At 45.9% G+C, this 25,582-nt stretch overlaps 1 protein-coding gene across 1 annotated transcript in view; it reads right to left on the minus strand.

The window, feature by feature from the left end:
* The window catches only part of PELI2 (pellino E3 ubiquitin protein ligase family member 2), a 64,850-nt gene extending 45,420 nt beyond the window's left edge, over positions 1-19,430 (minus strand). Inside the window, exon 1 of the mRNA XM_052696643.1 lies at positions 19,263-19,430. Within this exon, the coding sequence (XP_052552603.1) occupies positions 19,263-19,339 (77 nt within the window). The 5' untranslated portion in view covers positions 19,340-19,430. The remainder of the gene's footprint in view (positions 1-19,262) is intronic.
* Between the last annotated feature and the right edge of the window lie 6,152 nt (positions 19,431-25,582).

Consider the following 25,582-nt stretch of genomic DNA (forward strand, 5'->3'; position numbering starts at 1 on the left):
GGCATTCCTATGCATTTCACAGGGAGGAAAATAGCATCAGATTGGAGCCTTTTCTCCCCACAGCCAACAGATGCAGCCCAGTACGTTTTCCAAGTGCCTCTCAGAGGCAGCAGCACCAGGACAATCAGCATTATGAACCTCTCAGGATAATTACCTCCGTTGATAGCGCTGTTCCTTGCAAATAAGGGAGTGGTGCTGGCATTTCTCTAACTAACAAAGCCAGTTTCCAACAGATTTACATCAAACAGTTGAGGATTTTGGTATACCAAATGACATGCAAACTGCAGTAAGTTTTTCCCAGGGTTGGGGTATGTCATGGAAGCTTCTGCTTTGCTGCTTGGAAAGCAAGATCAACCAGTAATGCTTCCACTGGCCAAAAAGGATCAGCCTGACTTCATTTTCCTCACTGTTGCTGACAGTTCCACTGCAGACACTGTATGTTCAAAGGCCATCCCATGCACAGGCTACCATTCCATCTCACAGACTCAGCTTTGAGCAGGCAACAGATGTTAGAATGGCTCTAATTTATGAGAAGAAAGCACGACTTCCCTGCGCTGAACAACAAAGCCACAAAAGCATTAGTGACAGCTTTCATTATGAGGTCAGACTTGAGTGAATTTTTTCCTTTTAAGTCCATTCTGATGCCATATTTGGTATCACACAGTAGTATATGCTCAGCACATACCAGAAGTCAGTCTGGGCTTACAGCACGCTTTTTACCATCACTGAACCAGTGTGGGCCAACACCGCTGCCAAAAGCAGCAGTCCCACCCTTCATTTGCTATTTTGTCCCTGCCCCAGTGCAGCTTCTCTCCCTGGTTCACATGCACTGGAAATAAAACCAGATTTATGCTTTAAATTTAGTTTAAACCACATCAATTCCTTGCTCTCTGGTTCACTGCAAGGCCACAGAAGCATTTTTATCAGCAACAAGGGAAAAAAATGGCACAGAGGACAGGAGAAAAATTCCTTTGGCAGCATTGCAAGCCTGCATTATGGTATCTACAACATTATAAGTCTAAAGATATATTATTTGCCTTGGCAATAACCAACCGCAGGTTTTCACAACTATAGGCTAAAGCCCTGACCAGCTGGAAAGCCCTATTGTGCTGAAGCATCCAATTTTTCCTTTCTTGAACACAGATTAAATGGGGGAAAAAATCCACATGCTTGTTTACATAAACACAAACAGCTTCAGTATTGACTGCCAGATATATGAGCTTACAACTCCTTTTAGGTAATTCCCCTGAGAGTATTTTACATTCTGAACAGTACCCTCTTCTATCACACCAAACATTCATTTTGAACATAGAAATGCCGTATTACTTCATAGGATCATTTGAGTTGGAAAAGATCTCCAAAGGTCACCTAACTCAACTCCCTGCAATGGGCAGGGACGTTCACAGCAGTGTGCACCTTTGGCAAAGCATACAGTTACTTGCTGGTCACCGAATGACAGAATACAGCTTGACAGAGCTTCAGAAAAGTCACCTTGTCTATCTTCAACTTGAAGACCCATTCCAAAGCGTCCTCGATATTCCTGCTCACTACCTTACAGACAGCATGCTGCATACCTTCAGCAGTTGCATCCTAGGATTTCAGCATCTTTTGTGTTAAAACTCTCACCCATGCATTCAACAAGGGAGACTCCAGTCAAAGCAAGGTTCCTGCACTTCCTGTCAATAACCTCTGCTTATGCTAGAAGGTTTCATTCCCATCTGATCTTTGCTTCTTTCTGAAGAAAAGGATTTTAAGTTAAGGCTACTTCAGTTACTGCTGCAAGAGTTTTTGTTACTATGCCTTTAGCAACAAGTAACTCATGGGTAAGCAAAGAACTTCCATCCTTAGTTTAACAAGAGCCACTGCTCCACAACCACGGCTCTTGGGTCATCCCGAATGAGAGGCCCAGTCTCACCCCAGACTCTGTTGGTGAAGATCTCCAGGCAGAAGTGCTTCCTGATCACCACACCAGCAGTACAGGTTAACAAAACAGTCTTCCTGTTGAGCAAGAAAATCCAAACCAGCAAGTTTGGAAGTCCCAAATAATCTCATCTCTTTCCCCAATTAAGGCAATGTTTTTGCATCTGTGAGCTTGATTATCCCTGAGAAAGGCATGTCGGCATAGTTAGTTGTGGCTAAATCAGCATCTTTTCTCCCCCTAAGATAAATATTTGTTCCTACAACTTGCATTTGGGAAGCCATTTTACACCTGTAAACACCTTACAATGCATTCCCTTCTGTGGGGCTTTCAAAATATCCAGTGTGCTCACCACAAGCATCTCTTCCCCAGCATCATGCCTTAGCAGAGCTGCCTCATTGACTGCCACCTGTACAGTCCCAGAGCCTTCAAACAGAAAATGCAGTCTAATCTGGCAGCTCCTTCAATTCTTGGGTAGACAATCAGTAAAGGCCGAGTTGGCATGACTTGATAGTGACTAGAGGCAAGAGTTTTACTTGTCAAACAGATTATTTGAAAAGCCTGGTACAGATATGGGCCCCTACAAATGCTCTTCTACAACACTCCAGAAGTTCACTCCTAATTGCTCGTCTCCTAAGATCTTAGTAGACACCTTGACCAAAAGCTATATGCCAGCCTGATTGTGTTTGTATGGTCAAATACAGCCAGCCCCTCTTACAGATCAGGATGAGTGTGGCTATTCACACCATGGAGAAAGTTTCTCACAGCCTCCTGCAACACATCAGATAAGCTAGAACCTCCTTCCCACAGTACACAGATAAACTTGAACCTTATCTCCTGAAAACACTGCACAAAGTCACATGCGAAACAGCGGGGTTCTCTGGGGTGAACTCACTTCTCCTTCACCATTCTGAAAAAGAACCAGTTGTTCTCCTGGTTCCCAGCCCTGGCTGAGGCAAGGAGCCTGCTTCTGGCTGCTGCGACCTCCTCCTGATTTGCCATGCAAGGAGCTGCCATGCTGTGGTTCACATTAATTCACAGGCTGGCTGCTCAGCCAATACTCCTCCACACATCCCCATCCACCATCAGCAGGAGGACTCTGCAATTGTAGCAGCTAGAACATAATTAAAAAACCTGTTTAGTTCTATTTAGGACAATATTTAGACATCCTCCTGCAAGTTGAGCTTACATAATACAGGCAATCCAGGAAGATGCACACCTGATCTGTACGCATTTCTACCTCTAGGAAAAGATGCTACTGGCTTGCAAATACCATGTTAATCACATAGTGCAAATAAAGGAAATTAAAAGCAGTTCTTACACTTCCAGTTTCTTTCCAAATTCCCATGCCTCTCTGTTACCCTCCCACACACTGCTATGGGAAATAATTTAACAGAGCAAGTAAATGCAGAAGCAAAGAGGTAAAAGCAATGCATCTCCAAGTGAGGAATGCAGGTGTGGTGCTTCATCACTACAACTTCTTGTAACATATGAAGACTGAATCCCACCAGAAACCTAGTTTTGAGACTCGTGCAAGCCATCTGGCATTTCTTCTGCAGAAGGGGGATCTTAATACTGAAACTTCTTATCGCTCCAACCAAGCCTTGCTTGCATGTGGTTTGCTATTTGTCCTAGATTGGAAAACACTGTTACTTTTACTCTTGCGAAAGCAAAGACAGAAGTCCTTTGTCACAGCTTCTGCAAGACAAAAGTCTCTGTAGAAAACTCAATTCATACTACAACCTTGGTTTAACTATTAAAGGAGAATCTTCAACTGCACTTATTACTGACAACAAGGAATTTTGCATTTCAAGAAGCAGCAACCAAAGATATTTGCTGCACAGGCTTCTGTAAGACACCTCCACACACAGCACAGGAGTTTGATTAAATGCTCACACACCTCACAAGCATGCTGATGTGGACTACCAGAGCCTCATGATGAGCTTCAATTAAAGCAGCCTGACAGTTTCTAACAACTTATTAGCTGAAAACCTACACAGACATCCCAGTTAAATACTACAGCCAGAGACAGTACGAGTGAAGTCACACCCACAACATGCATTTCTCAGAAGTCATCCATAATCACTTGATTAATGGGGAAAAAGAGCAACTATCTTTAAAGGGAAAAAAAAACACCACAAAAAACCCACAAATTTAAGACAGTATTACCCAATTATAACATAATACACTACAAGAGCATTCAAATGCAAAAGGTTTTCTTTTTGGATAGCAAAGGGTAAGAGAATCAGTTTTTCACACAATGACTTCCTTGACAATCCTTATTTCCAGCATTTTCCTGCTACCACCCAGCACTCATCTAACAAGGAGGCAATTTTGTTCAGTGCTTTAAGCCCATCTTCAAAGCTGTCAACTGAAACCATTCACCAGAGCATCAAACCAGCAATGCTAGAGCACAGCAAAACACAGGGTACACACTAATTAAGTTCATTTCAAAGCATGCTTCTTCACTAGTTACGAGAGCTTGAAAGGTGGGGAAAGCATAACGTTTAGAGAATCCTCTTTCCAACCCCAAATCTCTCATATTAGAAAGCACCCAGATGAATAGCAGTTCCTAACTACAACCTAGCCAAACACCACTGAAATTATTCAACGCAGCATTTTGTTAAAATGAATACAAATAGCTTTTGCTGTGTTGAAAACAAGTCAGATGAACACAAAGTCTCACTCAAAGCAAAGTACGACGCATAGTTGGGTTTGGAGAGAAGCAACAGATGCAAAAGCAAAAGACTGCACATCCAAAACACAGTAGACTTTTAGCATCCACACGTTTCAATATGGAAACAATTTATGGGCCTCTCAAGCAGCAGATCAAAACCAGCTGGGAGTTTTTCAAAATTAAGACAAATTAGACCTTATACAGTGCAAGGGGACTGGAGATCCTGTGACACAGGCACCTGCCCTGCTACACCAAGCACGTTCCCAGCCTATCTGGGCTTTACACCGACTTGAAGGTGAAAAAGCAAACTGTCCAAATTGACAGCTGAGGAATGAATAGGAACACCACCATCTGATGTCTGAAGCTTCACTACATTTATCATTATAGAAAAAATGCATTGGATTCAAAGGATCATCTGGTCTATTAAAACAAACGCACGACTCAAACAAATCATTTTCTCAGCTGCCAAGTGCTTTCTTTAACACGCTATCAAGGACTATTTGACTGCTCACATTTTTATAAACTGAAGTGGTAGCTGCCTTATTATTTCAGTTCTCCTCCAAATACGAGCAGCTGGAATATCTTTGTGATTGCACAGACAAGTAGTTCCAGGGTCTGTTGCTTACAGTATTTTCTAACACTCAAGCATGACAAGAATCTTTTTAGGTTCCTTCCAATAACATTAAGCATGGAGAAAGAAAACTTACATCCATTTTGTGAACATAGGTGATCTCAGAGGCAAAGTACTCAATAGAAAGTGAAGCACTTAAGTCCAGAGAACATCAGGAAGCAGTGCAGCGTTACACCCAGAACAGCCAGAAAGGAAGCGAGCAAAGCCCATTCTTTGCTAAAAGTGTGTATATGTACCCTATTAAGAAAAACAAACAACAGAAACACCCTACAGGAGAAGTCAGTTCTTTAAATCTGGTTATGAGGAATTCTCTCAAACCTACTGGATCAGTGGAGGTTTGCAAGCATTGCTGCACAGCTGACTGTTCCCTCCACAAGTCTTGATATACCAGAAATTATCAGTGCAGTAATCCAGAGAACTAGTCTGGGATCTGTACCATTTCTGATGGCAAAGTATATCAGCTTTACACTTCACTGCAAAATTCCTGATCTCTTGTTCTTCCCTCAAGAGAACTTCCCAAGGTGTTACAAGAAATAAACTCAACTTCTCAACAACTCAACTTCTATACCAGCGTGATCTCAGAAGACAATCCCATAAATATTTAGGAGTTACAGTGAATTTGCATATACTTAATGAGAATGACTCATATCATAGAATGGCCTGGGTTGGAAAGGAGCACAGTGCTCATCCACTTCCAACCCCCTGCTGTGTGCAGGTCACCAGCCAGCAGCCCAGGCTGCCCAGAGCCACATCCAGCCTGGCCTTGAATGCCTGCAGGGATGGGGCATCCACAGCCTCCTTGGCAAAACATGACCTGAAGTCACATAAATGATGTATGCCTGAAGCTCTTCCTTTCTAGGAGCTCAGAGATTCCAGCCTCCAGAAGATTCCCACTCTACAGCTTTCTGTAACCCCATCAAGTGCCTGCCCAAACAAGAGCTCTGCAGTACCAGCACCCAGATGGGAAGGTGCTCCACTCTCACTGATGCACAGTCAGCCACAAGCAAGACTGCTCACACACAGAAACAAGCACAGAAACCCTAAAGCCACACAGCAGGCTCGCCAGCAGTCAAATTCATTGGAGGATCAAAGTCCTCCCATAGCTCACACAACGTGAATCCCAACGGTCTATAGAACTGAAACCAAGTTTAAAGCCATACATAGTTGTCTCAATCTCCTTCCTCCCACCCCCTCCCCCCTTTTTTTTTTTTTTAAATCCAGTACCCACAGTCAGTCAGCACACCAGTACAATTCTTGTTCACTAGCTTCTGCAAAACAAGCCACACCATGTGTTTGTCTCTAAATATCTACATTCCTTTGATTTCGAAGGCAAGGGAGCACCATGCATCAAACTGAACCAAGAAAACAGGATCTGTTTCAAGCACTGTCTCCCAAAGTACAGGCTATAACTCCAAACAGTATTACAGGAGTTACAAGCAGCATTTGCAAGCCAAACGGAAAAGCAGCTGCACATGTAGAGCTAATGATAAAACTGCAGTTGGAAGTAGCTTCCCCAGCAAAGCACATCTGACAAGAGCTAGTTCAGACACACAGAAATCAAGTAACACATCAAGCTGACTGGCTCAGGAGATTCCCTGTCACCCTCATCAGCTTTTATATTTGACATTCCAACGGGGCACCAGGGCCATAAGATGCTGTTTTCAACTGAACAGAGGAGCACGTGATGCTAACAAATGCCTCATTACACTGCTCTGCTAGCAGATGAGGATGTACAAATACATATAATATATGTAATATATTTAATACCTATATATAATCATACATTTGTAAAAGTTCAGGTATCTGCAGAACATATGTATATGTACACCTTTTCTCCCTTGCCTATCTAAACAGACTGCATGCATATTAGAGCAAGCAAAGAGCATATTCCTTCGTTACCCTGTCAGTACTCTGGCATTATACTTGTAAAACCCTATCTGTTTTAATTCCTGTTAGCTATTCTACTTTTCTCTACAGCTCTATCAAAAGCAGAGGGAAGATCCTTGGCATTTGTTTCTGTTACACAGAAGTCTCCTGTAAAAGATGCCATCACTCTACCACCTCAGGAGGTAGGAGAAGATGGTTAAAAAAAAGAAGTACAGAAATACATTGCATCAGCCTGTTTTAATATCTTATGTCCCTAAAACTGTCAAATGCATCTTTTGGAACTGCCCACTATAACATAACAAGCCTGAAGTCTACTAGAGAAATATTCACATCTGGGCAAATCCCAAACAAGCTTCTCCTTCTGGATTTTTGGACTGCTTTACAGCCACTGGGAAAGTGTGACTTCTGCCCTCTGAGAAAACTAAAGGCTTATATTAAGTAACAAAATGCCAATCTGGGTTTTGAACTGAGCTCGTACACAAGAAGAATCACGAGGCTGCAGAACTACAGGGGATGTTATCTGGAATTCCCAAGACAAAGTTTCAGACTGCCTCTGAAAAGCTGGTTTTCTAGGAAAAACAGACACTGATTCTTCCAGGATGTCTTTTCCACTGAAAAAGCAGAGAAAAGCTGACATAGCAGAAGTATGCATCACAGTAACTCAGTTCTATACACAGAAAAATCACAGAACGGCCTGGGTTGCAAAGGAGCACAGTGCTCATCCAGCTCCAACCCCTGCTGCGTGCAGGTCGCCAACCAGCAGCCCAGGCTGCCCAGAGCCACATCCAGCCTGGCCTTGAATGCCTGCAGGGATGGGGCATCCACAGCCTCCTTGGGCAACCTGTGCCAGTGCCTCACCACACAACACTTAAGGTTTTTCTAGTAACTGTCAGCTACTTCCACCCAAAGGCATTTCTCTCCCTTCCATTTACAATGAACACATTTACTATACTCAGATTTTCTTCACAGCCACCTGGGTCAGGCCCTAAGACACAGCCCTGGCTGCCTGCAGGGATCACAGCACTTCTGCACCCAGACTGCCTCAGTCTGGTTAGCAGCAGTGACAGCACATCTGTGTTTGTTCCCATTCACTCAAGGCTGACATCGCACAATTATTACAAGCAGTAGAGGTGAAGCCACGGTAGTGACAAAGAGAAGAATCAAAAGCAAGGAATTTCATAAGCTAAAGAGCCAGCAAAGCATGATTTCCTCTGGGCAACATGACTTGCAGTTGGATCCCTTCTTTGTCTACTAAGGTGACAGCTCCAATTGAACAACTTCTGCAGCTGCGAGGCAATCACAGTCACGTGGATTCCCTGATGTCTAACGAAGCAGGGGGAGTGGTGGGCTGATTTATGTCACAGAGTCTCCTCAATAGAGCACAAACAGCATCGAGAGGCTGTGGAATAAAAATCAGTTCAATGACATCCTTCATTTCCAGTTACAGACTACAGCCTCACCTGCCACTACCTCTTTCAGTAAATCACTGAGTATTCATCAGAGGCAGATGGAAAACGACTGCAACACAGAGCCAACAGTGCCAGCAAGTTGAGGATGTGGTGTCCTCCAGCAATGAGACTGCCTCGGCAGCAGGGGAGCAGCAGCCATCTTGCACACTGCCTCCATCTGTCTGGGTCAGCATCCTGATCCTGCCTCTACCCCACGGCTGCCCATCACAGTCTGAAGGAGGCATCAGACCCTTGAACAGTCTGTCCCATTGCGCCTAAACACTACCAGGCACTTCTCAGCCAGAGGGTGGTGAGGCACTGGCACAGGTTGCCCAAGGAGGCTGTGGATGCCCCATCCCTGCAGGCATTCAAGGCCAGGCTGGATGTGGCTCTGGGCAGCCTGGGCTGCTGGTTGGTGACCTGCACAAAGCAGGGGGTTGGAGCTGGATGAGCACTTTCTGAATATTAAAAAGCATCATACATGTGTGCAAGCCACCGATTTCCTCATTTAATTGTTTTGCTGCCTTAACTTACACACAACAAACTGATTTTTAATGCGTTTCTCCAACCCAACACAGCACAGAGCATCTCACTTTTTACCATGCAACATATTCATAGCAAACTTCATCAATTCACAAAACCAAGACGGCTGTTTCTTCTCAACTGCAATCTCTGCCCAAAACTTACAAGTCAGCCAATATTCTTTTCTGGCTGGGATCTGAATAGAGCCTGCAGTTGGAATCCAGCCAATCCAAAATCCAGTTCCTTCCTTCCTGCCTGCCTGCACTGGCTACAGAATGCCCAGAGGAGAAAGAACAAATCACTTTTGCCACAGAAAGATCTGCTTACCCTTTAACAAAGTATTATTTTTACACACTGCTGAGAGATTTCCAGTAGGTAAAGCTTTAATATAAACTTCTTGGAGAAGACTGGTCTAAGGTGCAAAGTAGCAATACGTGATCAGAGGCCAATTCCTGAAGTCACATTGCGTATAATAAACCTTGAGCTTGACTAAGACCCTGCTAATCACTTAAACTCCCGCTATGCTTACAAAAGGTACTGTACTTTATATTTTGTAGTCTTCCTGAATCCTTAAATGGAAAGGTATTTGCTATATTACACCAGCCCCTGCACACTGGAAACTCACAACTTGAGTGCTATATATCTAGTTTTACTGCAAGCATTACAGCTGGAAATGTGATTGTGCAACCAAAGAGATAAAGCAGGGCTGAGCCAGCAATGTAACAGCATTTTGTGCTCCAATGCTGAAAGTAAGGCACAAAACAGAAGTCAAACATTAAAGCTCTTCTGCTCTGACAGCAAAGAGATTGTGAAAACACTGGGGGGGGGGAAGGCTTATTTACCTCCAGGAGAGAAAACAAGGAACACATTTTACAAATGCTTCAGGGAAGGCTGTGTTAGTATTTAAATGGGTGCAGGGGTTCACTTCCAGACATGGTTATTTAAGAAAACCTTCTGGAAACATTGAAAAAACAAGCATACATCCCTAAAAACAAGTGAGCAGCTTGTGTTCTGCACCCCAGCAGCCTGATCAAGACATCTGAAGAGAAATCTCACCACAGTCCATAAGACTGAAGCTTGCAGAGATGCTGACCACAGAACCATGTTCCTGGAACTGCTGGGAATGCCAGCATATCCCACGGGCAGCTGGGCCATCTGAAGGAGCCTCTCATCTTTCAGACTTTGCCTGGGTCCCATGAAGATAAGCTGAAGACAAGAAAAGGAGTAAAAAAAGCCATGCAAAACCGATCTGTTCAGCTATTGCCAAACTTCCTTTTCAGATTCAGCTCTGATGGAAGGAGTTACTCAGCTGCTCACTGTCAAACTAAGTCTGCACCCTCTTGATCTGCCCTAAGATCAATTTGCTTAATTCGCTGCTACGCTTTGGCCAAAAACTTCTGAGGTATTGACAGTCCACTTAATGAAGCCTTCCATCAGAATCAGATTAGGGAACACTTACGAATGAGTGGAAAGTGCTGCACTTGAGTCAGCACTTAAGTCCCAAATGCACACAGATGAAGAAAACTCCTTGAGAGCAGCCCCACAGAGAAGGACTTGGAGTCCTGGGGGACGAGAAGCTGGACATGAGCCAGCAGTGTGCACTTGCCAGCCCAGATGGCCAACTGTGTTCTGGGCTGCATCAGCAGAATGGGGGTCAGCAGGGCAGGAAGGGTTTGACTCCCTCTGCTCTGCCCTCACGAGCCCCCATCCAGAGCACTGCATTCAGGCCAGGGGCCCTCAGCACAAGAAAGATTCAGAGCTGTCAAAGGGAGTGTAGAAGAGGCAGTAAAGATGCTTAGCTTAGAGAGCTGGAGCAACTCTCCTACAAAGACAGGCTGAAAGAGCCAAACTTGTTCAGCACGAGGAAGAAAAGGTTCTGGGGTGAACTCAGTGTAGCCTTCCACTGCTTAAAGGGAGATTACAAACAGGAAGGAGATTGACTTTTTTACATGGGCTGACAGTGATGCAATGAAGGAGAATGGCCTTAAACTAAGAGAGGGGAGATTTAGGTTGGGTATTAGGAGGAAATCTTTACCCACAGGGCAGTGAGGTCCTGGCACAGACTGTCCAAAAAGCCATCCCTGGGGCGTCCAAGGCCATAGATGGGGTCCTGGGCAGCCTGATCCCAGCGAGGGGGTGGCCAAGGCCACAGCAGGGATTAACTGGCTTTAGGGTCCCTTTTAACTCCAGCCATTCTGTGATTCTATGGTCAAAGCCTCTGCCCACATAACTGCTCTAGCAGCAGGGACACAGACACACACAAGGCCACAGGCTGCAACAAGAGGTCATGCACTAAACCCATGAATTCCGAACTCTGTGATGCAGTGGGAAACTGTTCTATCAAATATTAAGACAGAAAAAGTAATTCAAACAACTTACATGCTTGTTAGCACAGAGATAAGGACAATTAATATGAGGTAATGAAAAACAACCAGACTAAAAGATTCCTCTTCAGTGCCAAACTCCTTTTTGAACCCAAAGGCCGAGATTCACAGCTGCCTGCCCTCGGGGGTCCAACGCAGACTAGAAGGAAGTCAAGCTGGAAGTACAGCAACATTTTGATTTATTAGTCAGTGTTCCATAAAAAAACATGGTGATCCATAGAGATGGACAGCATCCTGCCACAGGATGTACGGGAAAGCACAAGCTACAGCTTTAACATCTTTCAACAGTTCAGCCTCTCCCATGAAGAGGCACACATGCACATTACTCCTGTTTCAAAGACTACCGCTACACCATTACTAAATCAGACAGCAACAAAGTAAAATCATGCTGCTTCATGTGAAGAAATACAGCTGTGCTTATATCAAAAGTTTCAGCCCATTAACTTCTGTGTCTAGACTAAACACTTCTTTCACTCTTCCTAAAGGCACGTGCTAGGGAGTTTGCACATTTGGTCTCCAGTTTATTTGCAATATGCAAGAGGAGATTTGAGCTTTTAGATGCTTCAGTTTGTTTTGTTTACTTTCATGCAGTGACTAATTGTCTTCACAGTCAGTACCGCTCTGTCCCTGACATTTATATGCCCTAAGAGGATGCACCCCATATGCCTGAAGGTTACCTATTTGTTTAGGTATTATTCTCCAAACCGGATGGCTTTAGTTAAGTTCCTTCATGACCATTTATCAATTTACTGGATCCTAAAATGAAAACAGCATACACATTTCAAGGTGAAGAGTAACCTGAAAGCCTGCTAACCACATCATCAGTACAGCTCAGTGTAAAGACTGCTTTCTAAAAAGCACCGTTTAATCAATAAGAAAAAGATTATGCCAGACTTTCTCCTCTGCCCTCATTTTCTTCAATGTAAGGGAGCGTTTTGCAACAGGGGTTAGTTTAACATTACAGCACTCAGAGACAGAAGTGTAGTAAGTACTTCTTGACCTTCTCCTTCCTTAAGCACACCATCAGCTGCCTTTGTTTCGCCTGTCCCCATTCATTTGTGGAGGCAGCACAATAAACCGACATTTGAAGCAAGTTTTTGGTCTCACTGTGTGACCGGCTGCTTCAGTCTCTGCTTAACACAATTAACTGCTACAGTCAGTAACACAGCTATATTATAGTTAATGTAAGCAATAAAATGTGACAGATGAGTATTAGGTCAGGATATACAGTGTACTTAAGTCCTACAGTAAAGATGATATTGTTAAATGGGAGGGAAAAAAAGATCTCTCAGCTGAAGTAAATCACTTGCAGAAGCAAAAGACGTGGCTCACTTGGTTTCCCTGCCCATCAGAGGCACAACAAACTCCTGCTGACAGAAGTGTGCCTAACAAGTCCTCGGCAATCAGCACTTTGATATCAGGCCTAATTAAGCTCAGCTCAAAACTTTGTTTTTAATGAATGAAACTGCTCAGCACTGCAGATGTTGCCTGCGCCCGCTCTCACAGCCATCTATTCCACCTATCCAGCCTGTCTGTTGTGAAACAGAGGAAAGCTGTTAGCTCAACTGTTCTCTCTTCACCCTGACCCAATAACTGCCATTATTAAGCAGCAGCAGGCTGATCTCACAGGACTTCACAGCCCAGCCCTGGAGGAACAGAACAAAACTTAAGTGCAGAACCGCTGATACTTGCACACACTGCTCAGAAGGCCCCTCTGTGAGCAGAAGTTATATTAATCACAGCAATGCAAGCCCCCAGTCACTTTGTCCACACAGCACTCAGAACACGGTCATTAAAACCCCACATTCTGCTGCCACACAGCCCTTCAGTAAGAAGCCTCCAAGGACTTGGAACGTTTCTACTACTACTGTAGCGTGCATTGCACAGCCATCCACAGGACACAAAGACCCTGTGAGACAGCACTTGCTGTCACATTACAAGGCTGAATGCTAAAGTGATGCTATAGAAAGGGCACAATTGACTGGGGAGTGACAGGCTGCTCCTGCATCCATATCCCAACAAGCTCATCTGCAGCCCTTCTGCTCTCAGCTGTGCTGCTTGCTTAGTGCAAGGACCAGGACCTGTTCTAGGCCACTAAGAAATAGAAGAATCTAATCCCAAGTGTTACTTGCAAATTGGTCCCTCCAAAGCATCCATAGAGCATGCAGACTCAGAAATAACCTGCAGAAAGCTACGCCAGCAGCTGTCCAAAGCCCATATTTTATATCATGTGCTAATCAAAGGAGAATTGTCACTACTCAGCAAGAGCTGACAAGTAGCTACCAACTGAAGAAGAAAGTTTCACACCTCACTGAGGCAAAGATCTGTTACATAGCAAATATAACCCTGGTACAAGTGACAGACATTTGTGTAGGCATGGAAATAACCTCTCATCTAAATCAGGGTGGCCAGAGTCTTTCTTGCTAAGAGAACACAAGGAGTTTCAGCAGAAATAGGCTGGAAGTAGTAGAGGAGACAGAGAGATGGAGCTGGTGGAACATCCCATCTACTTACAAGGTAAGAGAGACAAAAATCTGAACAGCATGCTGAGGGGAAAAAAGCACATTTAGAAGAGGTTCCTCTTCAACACAGCAATAGCATAATTAGGCAACAGACAGAAGTAAAAAGGATGCTGCATATGCTAGCATTCCCATTCCTGTCCCTCAAGGTTTAGGTTTGGGACAAGCATGATGTAAAGCTTTTCACTGCTGACCTTGGGGCAGAGTGGAAAACAAACACCAAGTATACTTGCTGATAAAATACAAAGCACCCTGAACACAAATGAGATTTCGCTACCCAGGCAACACTCGGTACACCTGGAAGCCTGAAAGCAAGTTTCTGCATGAATCTAGGAGGTTGAACCAAATCATCCTCAATTCTACTTGCCTGGCTGACCAAGGGACAAATGAGGCAATTAGCACACGGCACAGTAACCAAACAACCCTAAGTGACATCAGAAACACTGCTACTAGACACAAAGCAAGATGTAGAACACTCCTTGTAAGGCTACATACCCATTCTAATCACAGACACTATGAAACTGAGAACCAAACCAAGTGTAGGCAATATCAAGAAGAAAAACTGTCAAACCAAGGGCTAGCACAGCCCACCTAAACAGCTGTTGCCTGTATGTCTGTAAAAGCTGCTTTAAAACTTTTCTGCTGGCACTCTCAACTAATAAACCCCACCTTCAGCAAGGCAGGTTGGCTCACGTTCACCCAGCTTCTCCTTAGCCTGGAGTACACAAAAAGAAGGCTGCATCTTCCCAAAGCATGAAGTTGACGTGTGCTGTAACTGCTGAGAAATAATGATTAAGCAAGTTAAAGGGTAACATTAACTCCATAATAAGCGAGTATAAAACAGCCAGAAGTTCCTCACCTCTCTGGAAAAGTCTGTTCTCTAGCAACCTTGCAATCACAGTTGAGAAACAGCCTGCTGTTACAATGGAGCATGAAGGAGCTTGAACAAGATACTGCTTTCAGTAGCACAAAGGTAATCTTAGTAGCCTAGGAAGTCATTTCTAGTTTTATAGGCTTTTTTTTTAATTAGAGGTAAGCAGACTTTCACATTATCTGCTTGTTTACAAATTCTAACTGAAAACGGGAAGCTAAGAATCCCTGATTCTGCCAAGGTAGGAAAGTAGCAGTTAGAGAGCAGTGAGGCACTGGCACAGGTTGCCCAAGGAGGCTGTGGATGCCCCATCCCTGCAGGCATTCAAGGCCAGGCTGGATGTGGCTCTGGGCAGCCTGGGCTGCTGGTTGGTGACCTGCACACAGCAGGGGTTGGAACTGGATGAGCGCTGTGCTCCTTTGCAACCCAGGCCATTCTAGGACTCCACTGCCTCCTGCTTCTACATGTGTGACCTACAGCCTTGCACATGCCAGAGGAGTAGCACCACTTCCCAGAAGCACCTGATTTTATTTCTCCATAACAAGCATCCAACACGCAGATATCTGATGCTTCGAATGGCTTTGTTTCACATAGCTTTTTGCTTCCTGTGTTTGAGATTTCTGCTCTCCAGTTTGATATCAATATTGTGATGCTGTGAACAAAGCCTATAGCTGAATACAAATCTGCATGCTGAGGAAGTCAGAAGTACTCCAAGGAATATGATAGTCACACAGAATGTTTTCTTTCTTACCATAAACGAAGCAGAATCTCTGCTCTACTCAACCACAAACAAACTTTCATTAAGAAAACAAAAAACTCAAGTCCATCAATGAAGTCTAATGCACATTTTAAAATAAGGTCCCAAAGCAGAACCAGAATTACCTAAGCTGCTCCAATAATGCATCTACGCCATACAGCATGGAAAGTTACAGAATCACTACAAGCCTCAGGTTTGTATCAAACAGCAAATCCACATAAGCACAAGGTAATTCTCCAGCAGGATGCCATAGCCAGGATGACCCTCCCTGCCTTCAGCCCATAAGCAGAAGCAAACAGATGCCAAGGACAAGCACAGATGCTACACTGCTTCTGCCTTCAGCAGCATGACTGGCACACTGCACCAGCCCCCCTTGCTGTGCAGTTGAAGGAGATGAACAAAAGAGTTCCAAAAAAGCCAAACAGATAATTTAACAACTGGAAACGTGCTTAGACATAGGAAATACTTAGAGAACTTTATTTAGCTTATCAAGAAGGTAGTGATTAAGAGGAACTTGGAGCAGTCAGAAATAGCCTGTATGAGAAACAAGGGTCTAAAAATGAAAGTCTCCCAGATTAACACAAAGAAACGTGCTTCAAATCTGAATTGCTAATAGCATAGAGTGATCCATCAATGAGGACAGCTTCCCAAAAGTTAAAGCAGAATCTATCACTGTAAACATGGATCAGAATTTTATATATATTTTTTTAAATTTCTTCAAGCAGAACTACAGCATGTCTGTTCAGAAGGGGGTCCAGTGGTCCTCATTAACCTGGCAGCAAGGTGCTGTTGCTGGGTAGTTGGACTGGATGACCTTCAGGAGACCCTTCCAACTCAAAGGATTCTATGCTGAATTGCTTCTCTAACATCAGGGCCAAAATCCTTCTGTTGCTAGAGGTCTCTGCCTCTAAGACATGCTTCCCTGGTATTCCTGTGTCCGCTTACACCATCTTTTCAAGGCCATGCTGGATGGGGCTGTGAGCAACCAAGTCCAGAGAGAGGTGACCCTGCCTATAGCAGGGGGCTGGAACTGGATGATTTTAAAGGTTCCTTCCAACCCAAACCACTCTATGATTCTATGATCTTACCATCTGAAAACAGCACACTGACACCACTAAATAGTGGGTAAGTCTGCAGAGATGCAATCCCCTCAAGGGGATGGTTTGGTTTTCTGTAGCACAGCTCTGACCACATGCAGCTCTATACGAGCAGCTACCAGACCAGCCAACCAGTTCATTAAATACCCCAATGCTCTACTGAGGTGCTTGCTACTGCATTCAGCTTCTCCTTCACAACTCCCTCCAGTCCCATGTTCCACAAAGCATTTAATGGAACACTGCTCTGAAGGGACTTCAAATAAAGGCTTTAAAAATAAAAATAAAAATAAAAATGACTGCGGATGCTTCCACTTCATCAAAAAGTCCACAGCCCTCTGTGAACAGATGATGTTAGGAGCAGATGTACACAACCAGATGATCTCTTCTTTACCAGCCATCTTGACCTGTCTGGCTTGATTTATATAAACTGCTTTTGCTCACTACAACACAGATTATGTAAATCTCAAGAAACCCTTCACCAAACAAGAACTGCCACACCACTTGCAGACGAGCAGCCACACTGTCTGCAGAACACAGCAGCACATCCTGGTGGGAGAACCACCTCCTGCCAAGGGAACACATTCCCCTTGATGTTAACACCAGGAACAGAAGAACCCCATGCAATACTGCTAAGGCAGAGCAAGAACAAAAGAATCACAGAATCACCACAGAATGGCCAATGTTGGAAGAGACCTCAAAGATCATGAGGCCCATCAACCTCCACATTTCACAGCAGCCCAGGCTGCCCAGGGCCCCATCCAACCTGGCCTTGAACACCTCCAGGGATGGACGGGGCATCACAGCCTCTCTGGGCAGCTGTTCCAGCACCTCACCACTCTTATAGTACACAACTTCCCCCTGACATCCAACCTCAATCTGCCCTCCTTCAACTTCAAACCATTTCCCCTTGTTCTGCTGTTACCTACCCTTTCAAAGAGTTGATTCCCCTCCTGTCTGTAGGCTCCCTTTAGGTACTGAAAGGCAATGAGCTCACCCCGCAGCCTTCTTTTCTCCATGCTGAACAAGCCCAGCTCCCTCAGCTTGTCTTTGTAGTGGAGGTGCTGCAGTCCCCTGATCATCCCTGCGGCTCTCCTCCAGATGCTCTCCAACAGCTCCCTGTCTTTCTTGCATTGGGTGCCCCAGACCTGGGCACAGCATTCCAGATAGGGCATCATGAAAGCAGAGTAAAGGGGGACAATCGTCTCCCTGCCCAAAAGATGAAAGTTTTACCATATCAAAAAGAGAGGTCTCGGCAGCTCACCAGGTAGGCCAACTCCTTTGTTCATCATCATTCTCCCCATCTAATTTACAAGTCTCACAGCTCCAGATGGGTTATGACGCTGATGAATGACTTCTATGTCATTTTTTTCCCCCTTCTTTTTTAAAGCTACATGGTATCCCAAAACAACTTTTTAAAATTAGCTGTGAGGTCATTCTAACCATTTAAATCAAGCGGGGATGACAAGAGCTGCAGTGCCAGGCTTCTGCATTTTACAGATCTCCGTTTCACTTCGAAGAGAGCAGATTTACGCCTTCTTAATTACACCGAACTCCAGACTGCGTGCTTTTAATACCAGGCAGGTATTAATACATGTATTTTTAACGCTGCCCAACAGATGCTTGCTATGTTCTGAGAATTTCTAGTTGCAAATACTGAGTCACCAAAGAAGAAAACAGAGTAAGTTTGTGTTACCCAGGCTGGATGTGGCTCTGGGCAGCCTGGTTGATGACCCTGCACATAGCAGGGGGTTGAAACTCAACGATCACTGTAATCCTTTTCAACCCAGGCCATTCTATCATTACTTACAGGTTAAAACACCTCACGGGAAAGGTAGCAATCGGCTTTAACGGCGTTAAACGGCTCTTCACACACCGAAAACGTAATTAGCGAAGTCACCGCATTGCCCCCCGCCTGTCACGCCTCCATCACAACGCGTTTGGCGGAAGGGAACGGCGGCACTCCGCATCCGCGCTGCCCACAAAGGCACCGAGCGCACAGCTCAGCCCGCAGCCAGCCGCTTCGCACTACAAGGACGAGATGCGCGTCTTCGGCAGCAGCTGGCTCTCAAATCCAAAACCCACACCGCACGAAGTTTATTTCATCTTCTCGGCGTTCCAACGCGCGGCGGGGAGGAGCGGGACCTCGGGCAGAAGCGATAAGCGGAGATGGGTGCGTTTCCACACGTTAAGATCACAGCCAAAAACATCCCGTACTTCTGTTACTTTCAGCCGCAGCTGAAAACAGCGAAGCAACGGAGAGGAAAACGCTTTCAGCTGCGCACAAAAAGCCTCCGCGGCACAACAGCAGCCCCGATGCAATTAAAGACCCGAGGTGACACGGCGTTGCACCGCACCATTGTTAGCGGCGGGGCCGCGCAGCCCGGCTTACCTTCCATTTTCACAAGGGAAGCAGCTCGCAGGCTCTTCCCGAGACTGAGTCGGACGCTTCGCCCTAATGGAGTTACTTCCACCGGAGCCTCTGAGCCCCTTCCCCCTCCCCGCTCTCCTCCTCCTCCCCTCCCCATCAGGACGGCCCGACCGCAGCGCTCACCCCAGCACCACCAGCTCCCCGTACTTGACGGGCTCCTTGTTCGGGGCGCAGTGTTCCTCCTGGCTGGGGGAAAACATCGGGGCGACCGCCGCCGAGATCACCCAGCGCCGGGTGCAGCTCCCGAGCGGGTTCCGCGCTGCGCCCCGCACTGAGCCGGCGGTCGCCCGACCGCGGACACTACACTCCGAGGGTCGTACCAAGTGCTGGCGGCGGGGGGGTGGGTAGGAGGAGCCAAGCGGCGCCCTCGCTCCCCGCTCTCGTTCACCGCCTGCGGAGGGGGCGCCCCCGGCCAGCACCGCCCCTTCGCCTCGCCGCGCCGCGCCGCGCCGCGTCCCCCCCCTCCTCCGGCTGCGAGTGGTACGGCCCGGCTCTGTTATGTAAACATAGAGTAAAGGGGACGGGGCCGCTCTTAAAGGGGCCGCGCTGAGAGTTAGCGGGGGCGGGGCTGCGTGGGGAGGTGGGACCGCGTCTCTAAGTGGGGGGTGTCCGGAGTCAGCGTGGCGTGGAAGGAGCTGGTTTGGAGCTCAGGTGGCAGTAAACCCAGACTTTCTGTGGGGTCACACCCAGCGCTGCTCACACCTCAGCTGCACCCATCGCAGCCTTCCTTCCATTCCCTCCAAACCCAGCAGGAATCAGCCCCAAAATGGTATTCGCTCAGCCACGCTTGAGGTCTCTGCTCCAGGAGCAAGGAAAAGTCATTGTGGTCTTCACCCAGAATCTTCCCTGAGCACAGAGCAGGAGTGGGCCCGGCTTCTCCTGCCCAGAGCTTTCCCATGGCTGAAATCACATTTAGCTATTAATTTTCACAGCGATGCTATTTTTCTGCCATCCCTGGTGAAGAGGTGAAATGGAAAAAGCCAGCCAATCTCACAGGGCTGCGGAATGGAGATCTTCCCAGGGGCTGTGCAAAGAAGACAAGGTTTTATTAAAGACAGAGAGCTGAATTATTACGGATTTATCTTCTTTATTGCCCTAACAAAATAGAAAAGAAAGCTGAGCTGTAAGTCACTGTCGAAGAAAACAAATACAGCCTGGAAAACAGTGAGGAAAACAAACCTCCTGGCTGCATCCTCTTTAAGTTCTCCCCCTTCTCCCCCCGAACACAAGTCCTTCGCTTTGCTTTTGCACGGCATAAACAAACTTAAATCGTCTTCCAAGAGGCGCTCCGACAGTTCTTAGCTCAGGTTTCCTGTAAGCCCCAAAGCCCTGGATCAGGTTGGGTTTATGGCATTTTCTGCTTCCCAACAACTGCCTCGTGAGAATGGAGGAAGGACCTTGAAGGTCTGGTTTAGTCTGTGTTCTCTTCTTTCTTGTTTTCTAAGCACCTTTTGGAGACGTTATTATCGAAGTACTGGTTTTCTCCCTGCATCTCCCAAGGACCTACTGCTCCCAGCACCAAAAACCTGCTTTTAATTTGCTGGTGAGACCAATGAAGCAGAGATGGAGCAAGGAGCTGCCCCACGGCTCCACATCCCCCACAGTCACAGCCACAGCACTGACGCTTCCTACAGCCCCAAACATTCCTCCTCGCAACGGGAGCAGAAAAAAAGGAGCTGCATTTCTCCCCAGATCTATTGAAATAATGGAGAAATGTATCTACAGCCACGTTTGCACAGGGAGGTGGTGGAGTCATCATCCCTAGAGGTGTTCAAGTGCCATAGAAGTGTGGCACTGGGGAACATGGTCTGTGGGCATGGTGGGGGTCAGCTGGGGTTGGGGATCTTGGAGGTCTTGTTCAACCTTAGTGATTCTATTATGTTTAAGTTGAATATATCTTGTTCTCTCGCCTTCAGAATGTCTCCACGTGGCAGCTTTTTTGGGGAGCATCCTCCAGTTTTATTACAGCAGCTTTCTGGCCAAGGTGCATCTTTCAGCAGGAATATCCAGCAAAGCCAGGAAGGCATTAAAATCAGTGTCCGAAGAAGAATCCCAAACACGAAGAAATAGTGCATACCCATTTGTTTTTAAAATGTAATAAAAAAAAATATTTTAAATACAGGAAGATTAATAAGGCTGTAATTCAGCAAAGTGCTTGCAGATGTGCTGGGCTCAGAGTAAGTGCTTCAGCGCTTTCATGATTTGGGGCTTAGGGACTGAGCTTGAAATGTAGAAAAAGTACTGAAAGACATAATTTGCTGTCGTACCTGTGGCTTGTGTTGCATATGAAGCTGACAGGACACACATCAGGTCTGGTGATATACTGGTGCACAGGTTTCCATTGCATTCCTGTGCAAAACCATGCTGTGTAATGGTCCTTGATTCACAGAAACACCAAGAATTTAGAAAGGGAAATGACATGAGGAAAAAAGTGGAAGAGTGAAAAGCATGACACGATTTCAAGTCTCGCAGCAGCAGCTTAAGAATGAGTTACAGGCTTGGGATTAACACAGAGCAGTCCTCGCTAAAGGCCCTACCAGGTTTTAACAAAGCAAGGTAGCGAAGCAGCAGAGTTGAAAAAGCAGCTATCAAATAACTGTATCTAAGCAGGGAAAAGAGAATAAAGCATAAGCAGCATCGAATACAAAACCACAACAAGAAAAGCTGAAAGGATGTTACAGAAATGCTTGCCAAAGGCAAAGGATTTTAAAGAGATTCAGATATGACAACATTGAACAAGTCAATATGGATTCATAGGGATGCATCTGATGAGCCTGATACACTGGGGAGAAAGCAACAGCATCTTTTGCAGACAGAAGTCAAAGTTTATAGCATGTTCACACCCTCTGAAGCAGCCAATGAACATGATCACATATCAGGATCTCATCTGAATTTTGCCACATAAAACCTCTGAAAGAAATAAAAGTAGTGTGAAAAAGGAACAGAGTATGTCATGGCTTAGCAGCTGGCTGCAAGAGAATTGGGAGGCTTGAAGCTCTTCTTTTGTGGTGAGGAGAGGTCACTGCTGGGACACTGTGGTGCTCTGGGGGACCTTGGCCAGGCAGCTCGCTGGTAATGGAAAACTTTGCTGAGAAGCCAAAAATTTTAAGCTGACTGCAAAGAGTCAGCAGAAGACCTAGCAAGAAAATGTCCAACTAAAGTACATAGAGAAGATGACCTTAGCCATATCTACCTAATGACTGGCTCTAATTGAGCTATTATCATTTAGGAAAGACATACTGAGACTTTACAATCACTATAGGTCCTTCTCTTGTAGTGTTAGCCCAGAGATCAACAGAAGTCTAAAAGGTGAATGAAATGTGCGAAGGAGCCCTTGTACTTAAAACGTGTCTCTTCTTCCAATGTCACTGGTACTCCTAGGAAAACCTGTTCTGTCTCTGGACGAATGGTCATCATCCTTCTCTGTGGGGTAAAGCCAAGGGCATTGCTCTGCTCTGTGCTCACCAGCTCTCCCATCTCCCCTTCAGTGAACAGGGACACCTCCAGCTCCATCAGGTGCTCAGAGCCCCATCCAGTCTGACCTTAGGTGTCTGCAGGGATGGAGCACCACCACCTCTCCCAGCAATGATGCTCCACACTCAGGGAGGCCGGAGGAGCAGCCATGTCCACATCTATGGAGCTACGTTCAACCAGCCTATAAATCAAATGGACCTCACGCAATGGATGTGAGGAGAATCCCAAATCAGTGCAGGATGTAAAGCTGGGATGCAATGGGAACTCTGTTGTCTCATAGCAGCAAACCTCAGACCCAAACCTTACTCAGTTTGCAGCCACTTAGGGATTTCACCCACCAGCAATGCAAGAACACCCACAGAGCCACTTAAAACTGAAGACCATTTTCACATATTTCTGCTACAGAGAATGAAATGCGATTTAGAAATTACTGCATATTAAAAAGGAGCGGTCCCCCAGCTGCTGTTCCCACTTCAGATATCCAGCTGCAGATATCCAGCATCTTGCAAAGCTCCAGCACAATCCCACGAGTGTCACTCTGCAGCAGGGTGCAGCTCCCACACCCTTCTTTCCCTGCATAGTTTTGTCATGCTGCTACGTGCACATGGTCTTAGAGGAAAAGGGAAACAGCATTTGGCTGAGAACAGTAGGATCTATGGCTAATAACTACTCAGGAGTTCAGATTTCCCTGGCAGTAAGAACTCACAGTTAATGTTTTCTCCCCTCGTTAAGGGAAAGAGAGCTGGGTCGGAGCTGGGTATGTTGAAAGCAGCATTTGGTCTGCAAAGTATATACATCAGTAAGGTCTTATAACTACCTCCTAGCATCTGATATTCTTTTCATTACTGTAATTCAGTAAGCGAGCACATTGCCAGGCCTCCAGGCTGCCTTCAGCCTAGTTAGGGCTGACCTTGGCAAAAGGCTGGAAACCCCAAAACCTTGACATCCCAGCATGAGAAAAAAAAAAAAGAAAAAGAAAAGAAGCAAAAAAAAACAAACAAAACTCCACCGAAACCAAACAACAGGCGGGCACAGATGTCAGGAAGATGCAGCAAAAGGAACAATGTCCTGCAACATCCTGTTGGGTCGATGTGCGAGTGCAACCCCCAGCACTGCCTTCCTCCCAGCCGTGAGAAGCCTGTGTGCTTGTGGATGCTCTCCTCTCCCACGCCTGCACGCTGTGGGCAATTATGAAGTCGTTAGCTCTGTAAGCTGAAAGGATCGCTGTTGTCAGGATCGGCTGAGACGCCGGTTGACTTGTCGTTATTATGGGCACTTTAGCAGATGGATGGCCAAAACTGTATTTGCAGCAGTGAGGTAATGACTGAGAAATGCAATTCTGGTAGCCCCCTGATTGCTGCTGGCTTTCACTGGCATCATTAGGAGATGAAGATGCTTCGTACCTCAGCACACAATGCCTCCCTTTAACAAAGCAGCTGAGTTATTTCAGGAAAGGGTGAGAATTCCTCACCTTTGGGTCTGCAGAGTAGCAGAGTTGCCAGTCAGATTAAGCTGGGGAAGATGTTGTACAAGAACTACGAAAGAAGCTCTGAAAAGACCACAAAACTTTCTTCTTTTTTTTTTTTTTCTTTCTGTCATTAAGGGACACAGAATAGGTGAAAAGAGGCTTTGAGTGGAAAGAAAATCAACATGGATTCAATTAGTCATATACAGCATACATTCAACCAAAGAAACCAAAAATCTGTTATAGAAGGAAGAACAGGCAACCACTTGGCTAGCTTAGTGGGCATGATGGTGACAGGTTGATGGTTGGACGAGGTGATCTTAGAGGCCTTTTCCAACCTTAAGGATTCTGTGACTCTACAATAAAAATCATCATCTACCTTTTGGAATGAAGAACACCCCCATTTCAGATGGGTTAGTCAAAATAAAGAGTCCAGTCATAGAATCATAGAATCAAAGAATGGCTTGGGTTGGAAGGGACCTCAAGGATCATCAATCTGGCTAATACTAGACCAGGCTGTCCATCCAGCCTAGCCTTGAACACCTCCAGGGATGGGACATCCAGTCATTTTTACATGAAAGGAAAAGCACTTGTATCAATCTGGATAGTGAGGGCCATGGACACCTCCCATGGGGAGGATGAGGTCTGACTGCTCCAGGCAGCTGACTGAATAATAAAAACATAGCAACATACAACCATTATGGTTGGAAAGGATCTCCAAGATCCCATGTCCAACCCTGCCCACCCCCACCATGCCCACTGCCTATGTCTCAGTGCCACATTCTCACAGCTCTTCAACACCCCAAGGGACGGTGACCCCACCACTCCCTGGCAGCTGTGCCACTGCATCACCACTTTTTCAGAGAATAAATGTTTTCTAATATCCAACCTTGTGCAACTTAAAACCATTACCTCTTGTCCAATTGTACAGCAAAACACTCAAAAATGCCTCCAGGAAAACACACACAGACCATTTTCTTCCCCTGCAAGCTGTGAAACCCTCTGCTCCCCGGCACATGACGGAGCTGTCGATAGGAACACACTGACATCTTCCCAAGGAAGAACAGGATGTGACAGCCCTGCAGGAGTTACGCAGCGTGGTTGGTGTGGTGTTGGGAACAGATGGGAGCAAAGCCACAGGGAGCCTCTTTGCTCCGGAGTTGGCCCAATGTGTGAACCAGCAGTGCGCTGGACCCAAGGCTGCCCCATCTGCAACAGCCAAAACCTCGCTGAGCTGCTGCCTGCTGCCCCTGTACACCTTCACTCTTGCCCGTCAATAACTTCAGGATGCAAATGGGGCATATGGAGGCTGGAGACAGCAAAACAAAGGCAGGGGCCACGGGCAATTCACAGGATCAGAAACAGCAAGAGGTTCTCATTATGCAGAGCTCCCTGGCTGAGTGCGGTGCTACATTTAAATATTTCAGTGCGTGCTTGCCTGCATCCTCCCTGCAATGCCTGTGTGTGTATGTGCGTGCAGGCAGGAGCTCCTCCGGCTTGCAGC

Source organism: Tympanuchus pallidicinctus, unplaced genomic scaffold (genome assembly GCF_026119805.1).
Source record: "Tympanuchus pallidicinctus isolate F22 unplaced genomic scaffold, pur_lepc_1.0 scaffold3, whole genome shotgun sequence".
NCBI classification, from domain to species: Eukaryota; Metazoa; Chordata; class Aves; order Galliformes; family Phasianidae; genus Tympanuchus; species Tympanuchus pallidicinctus.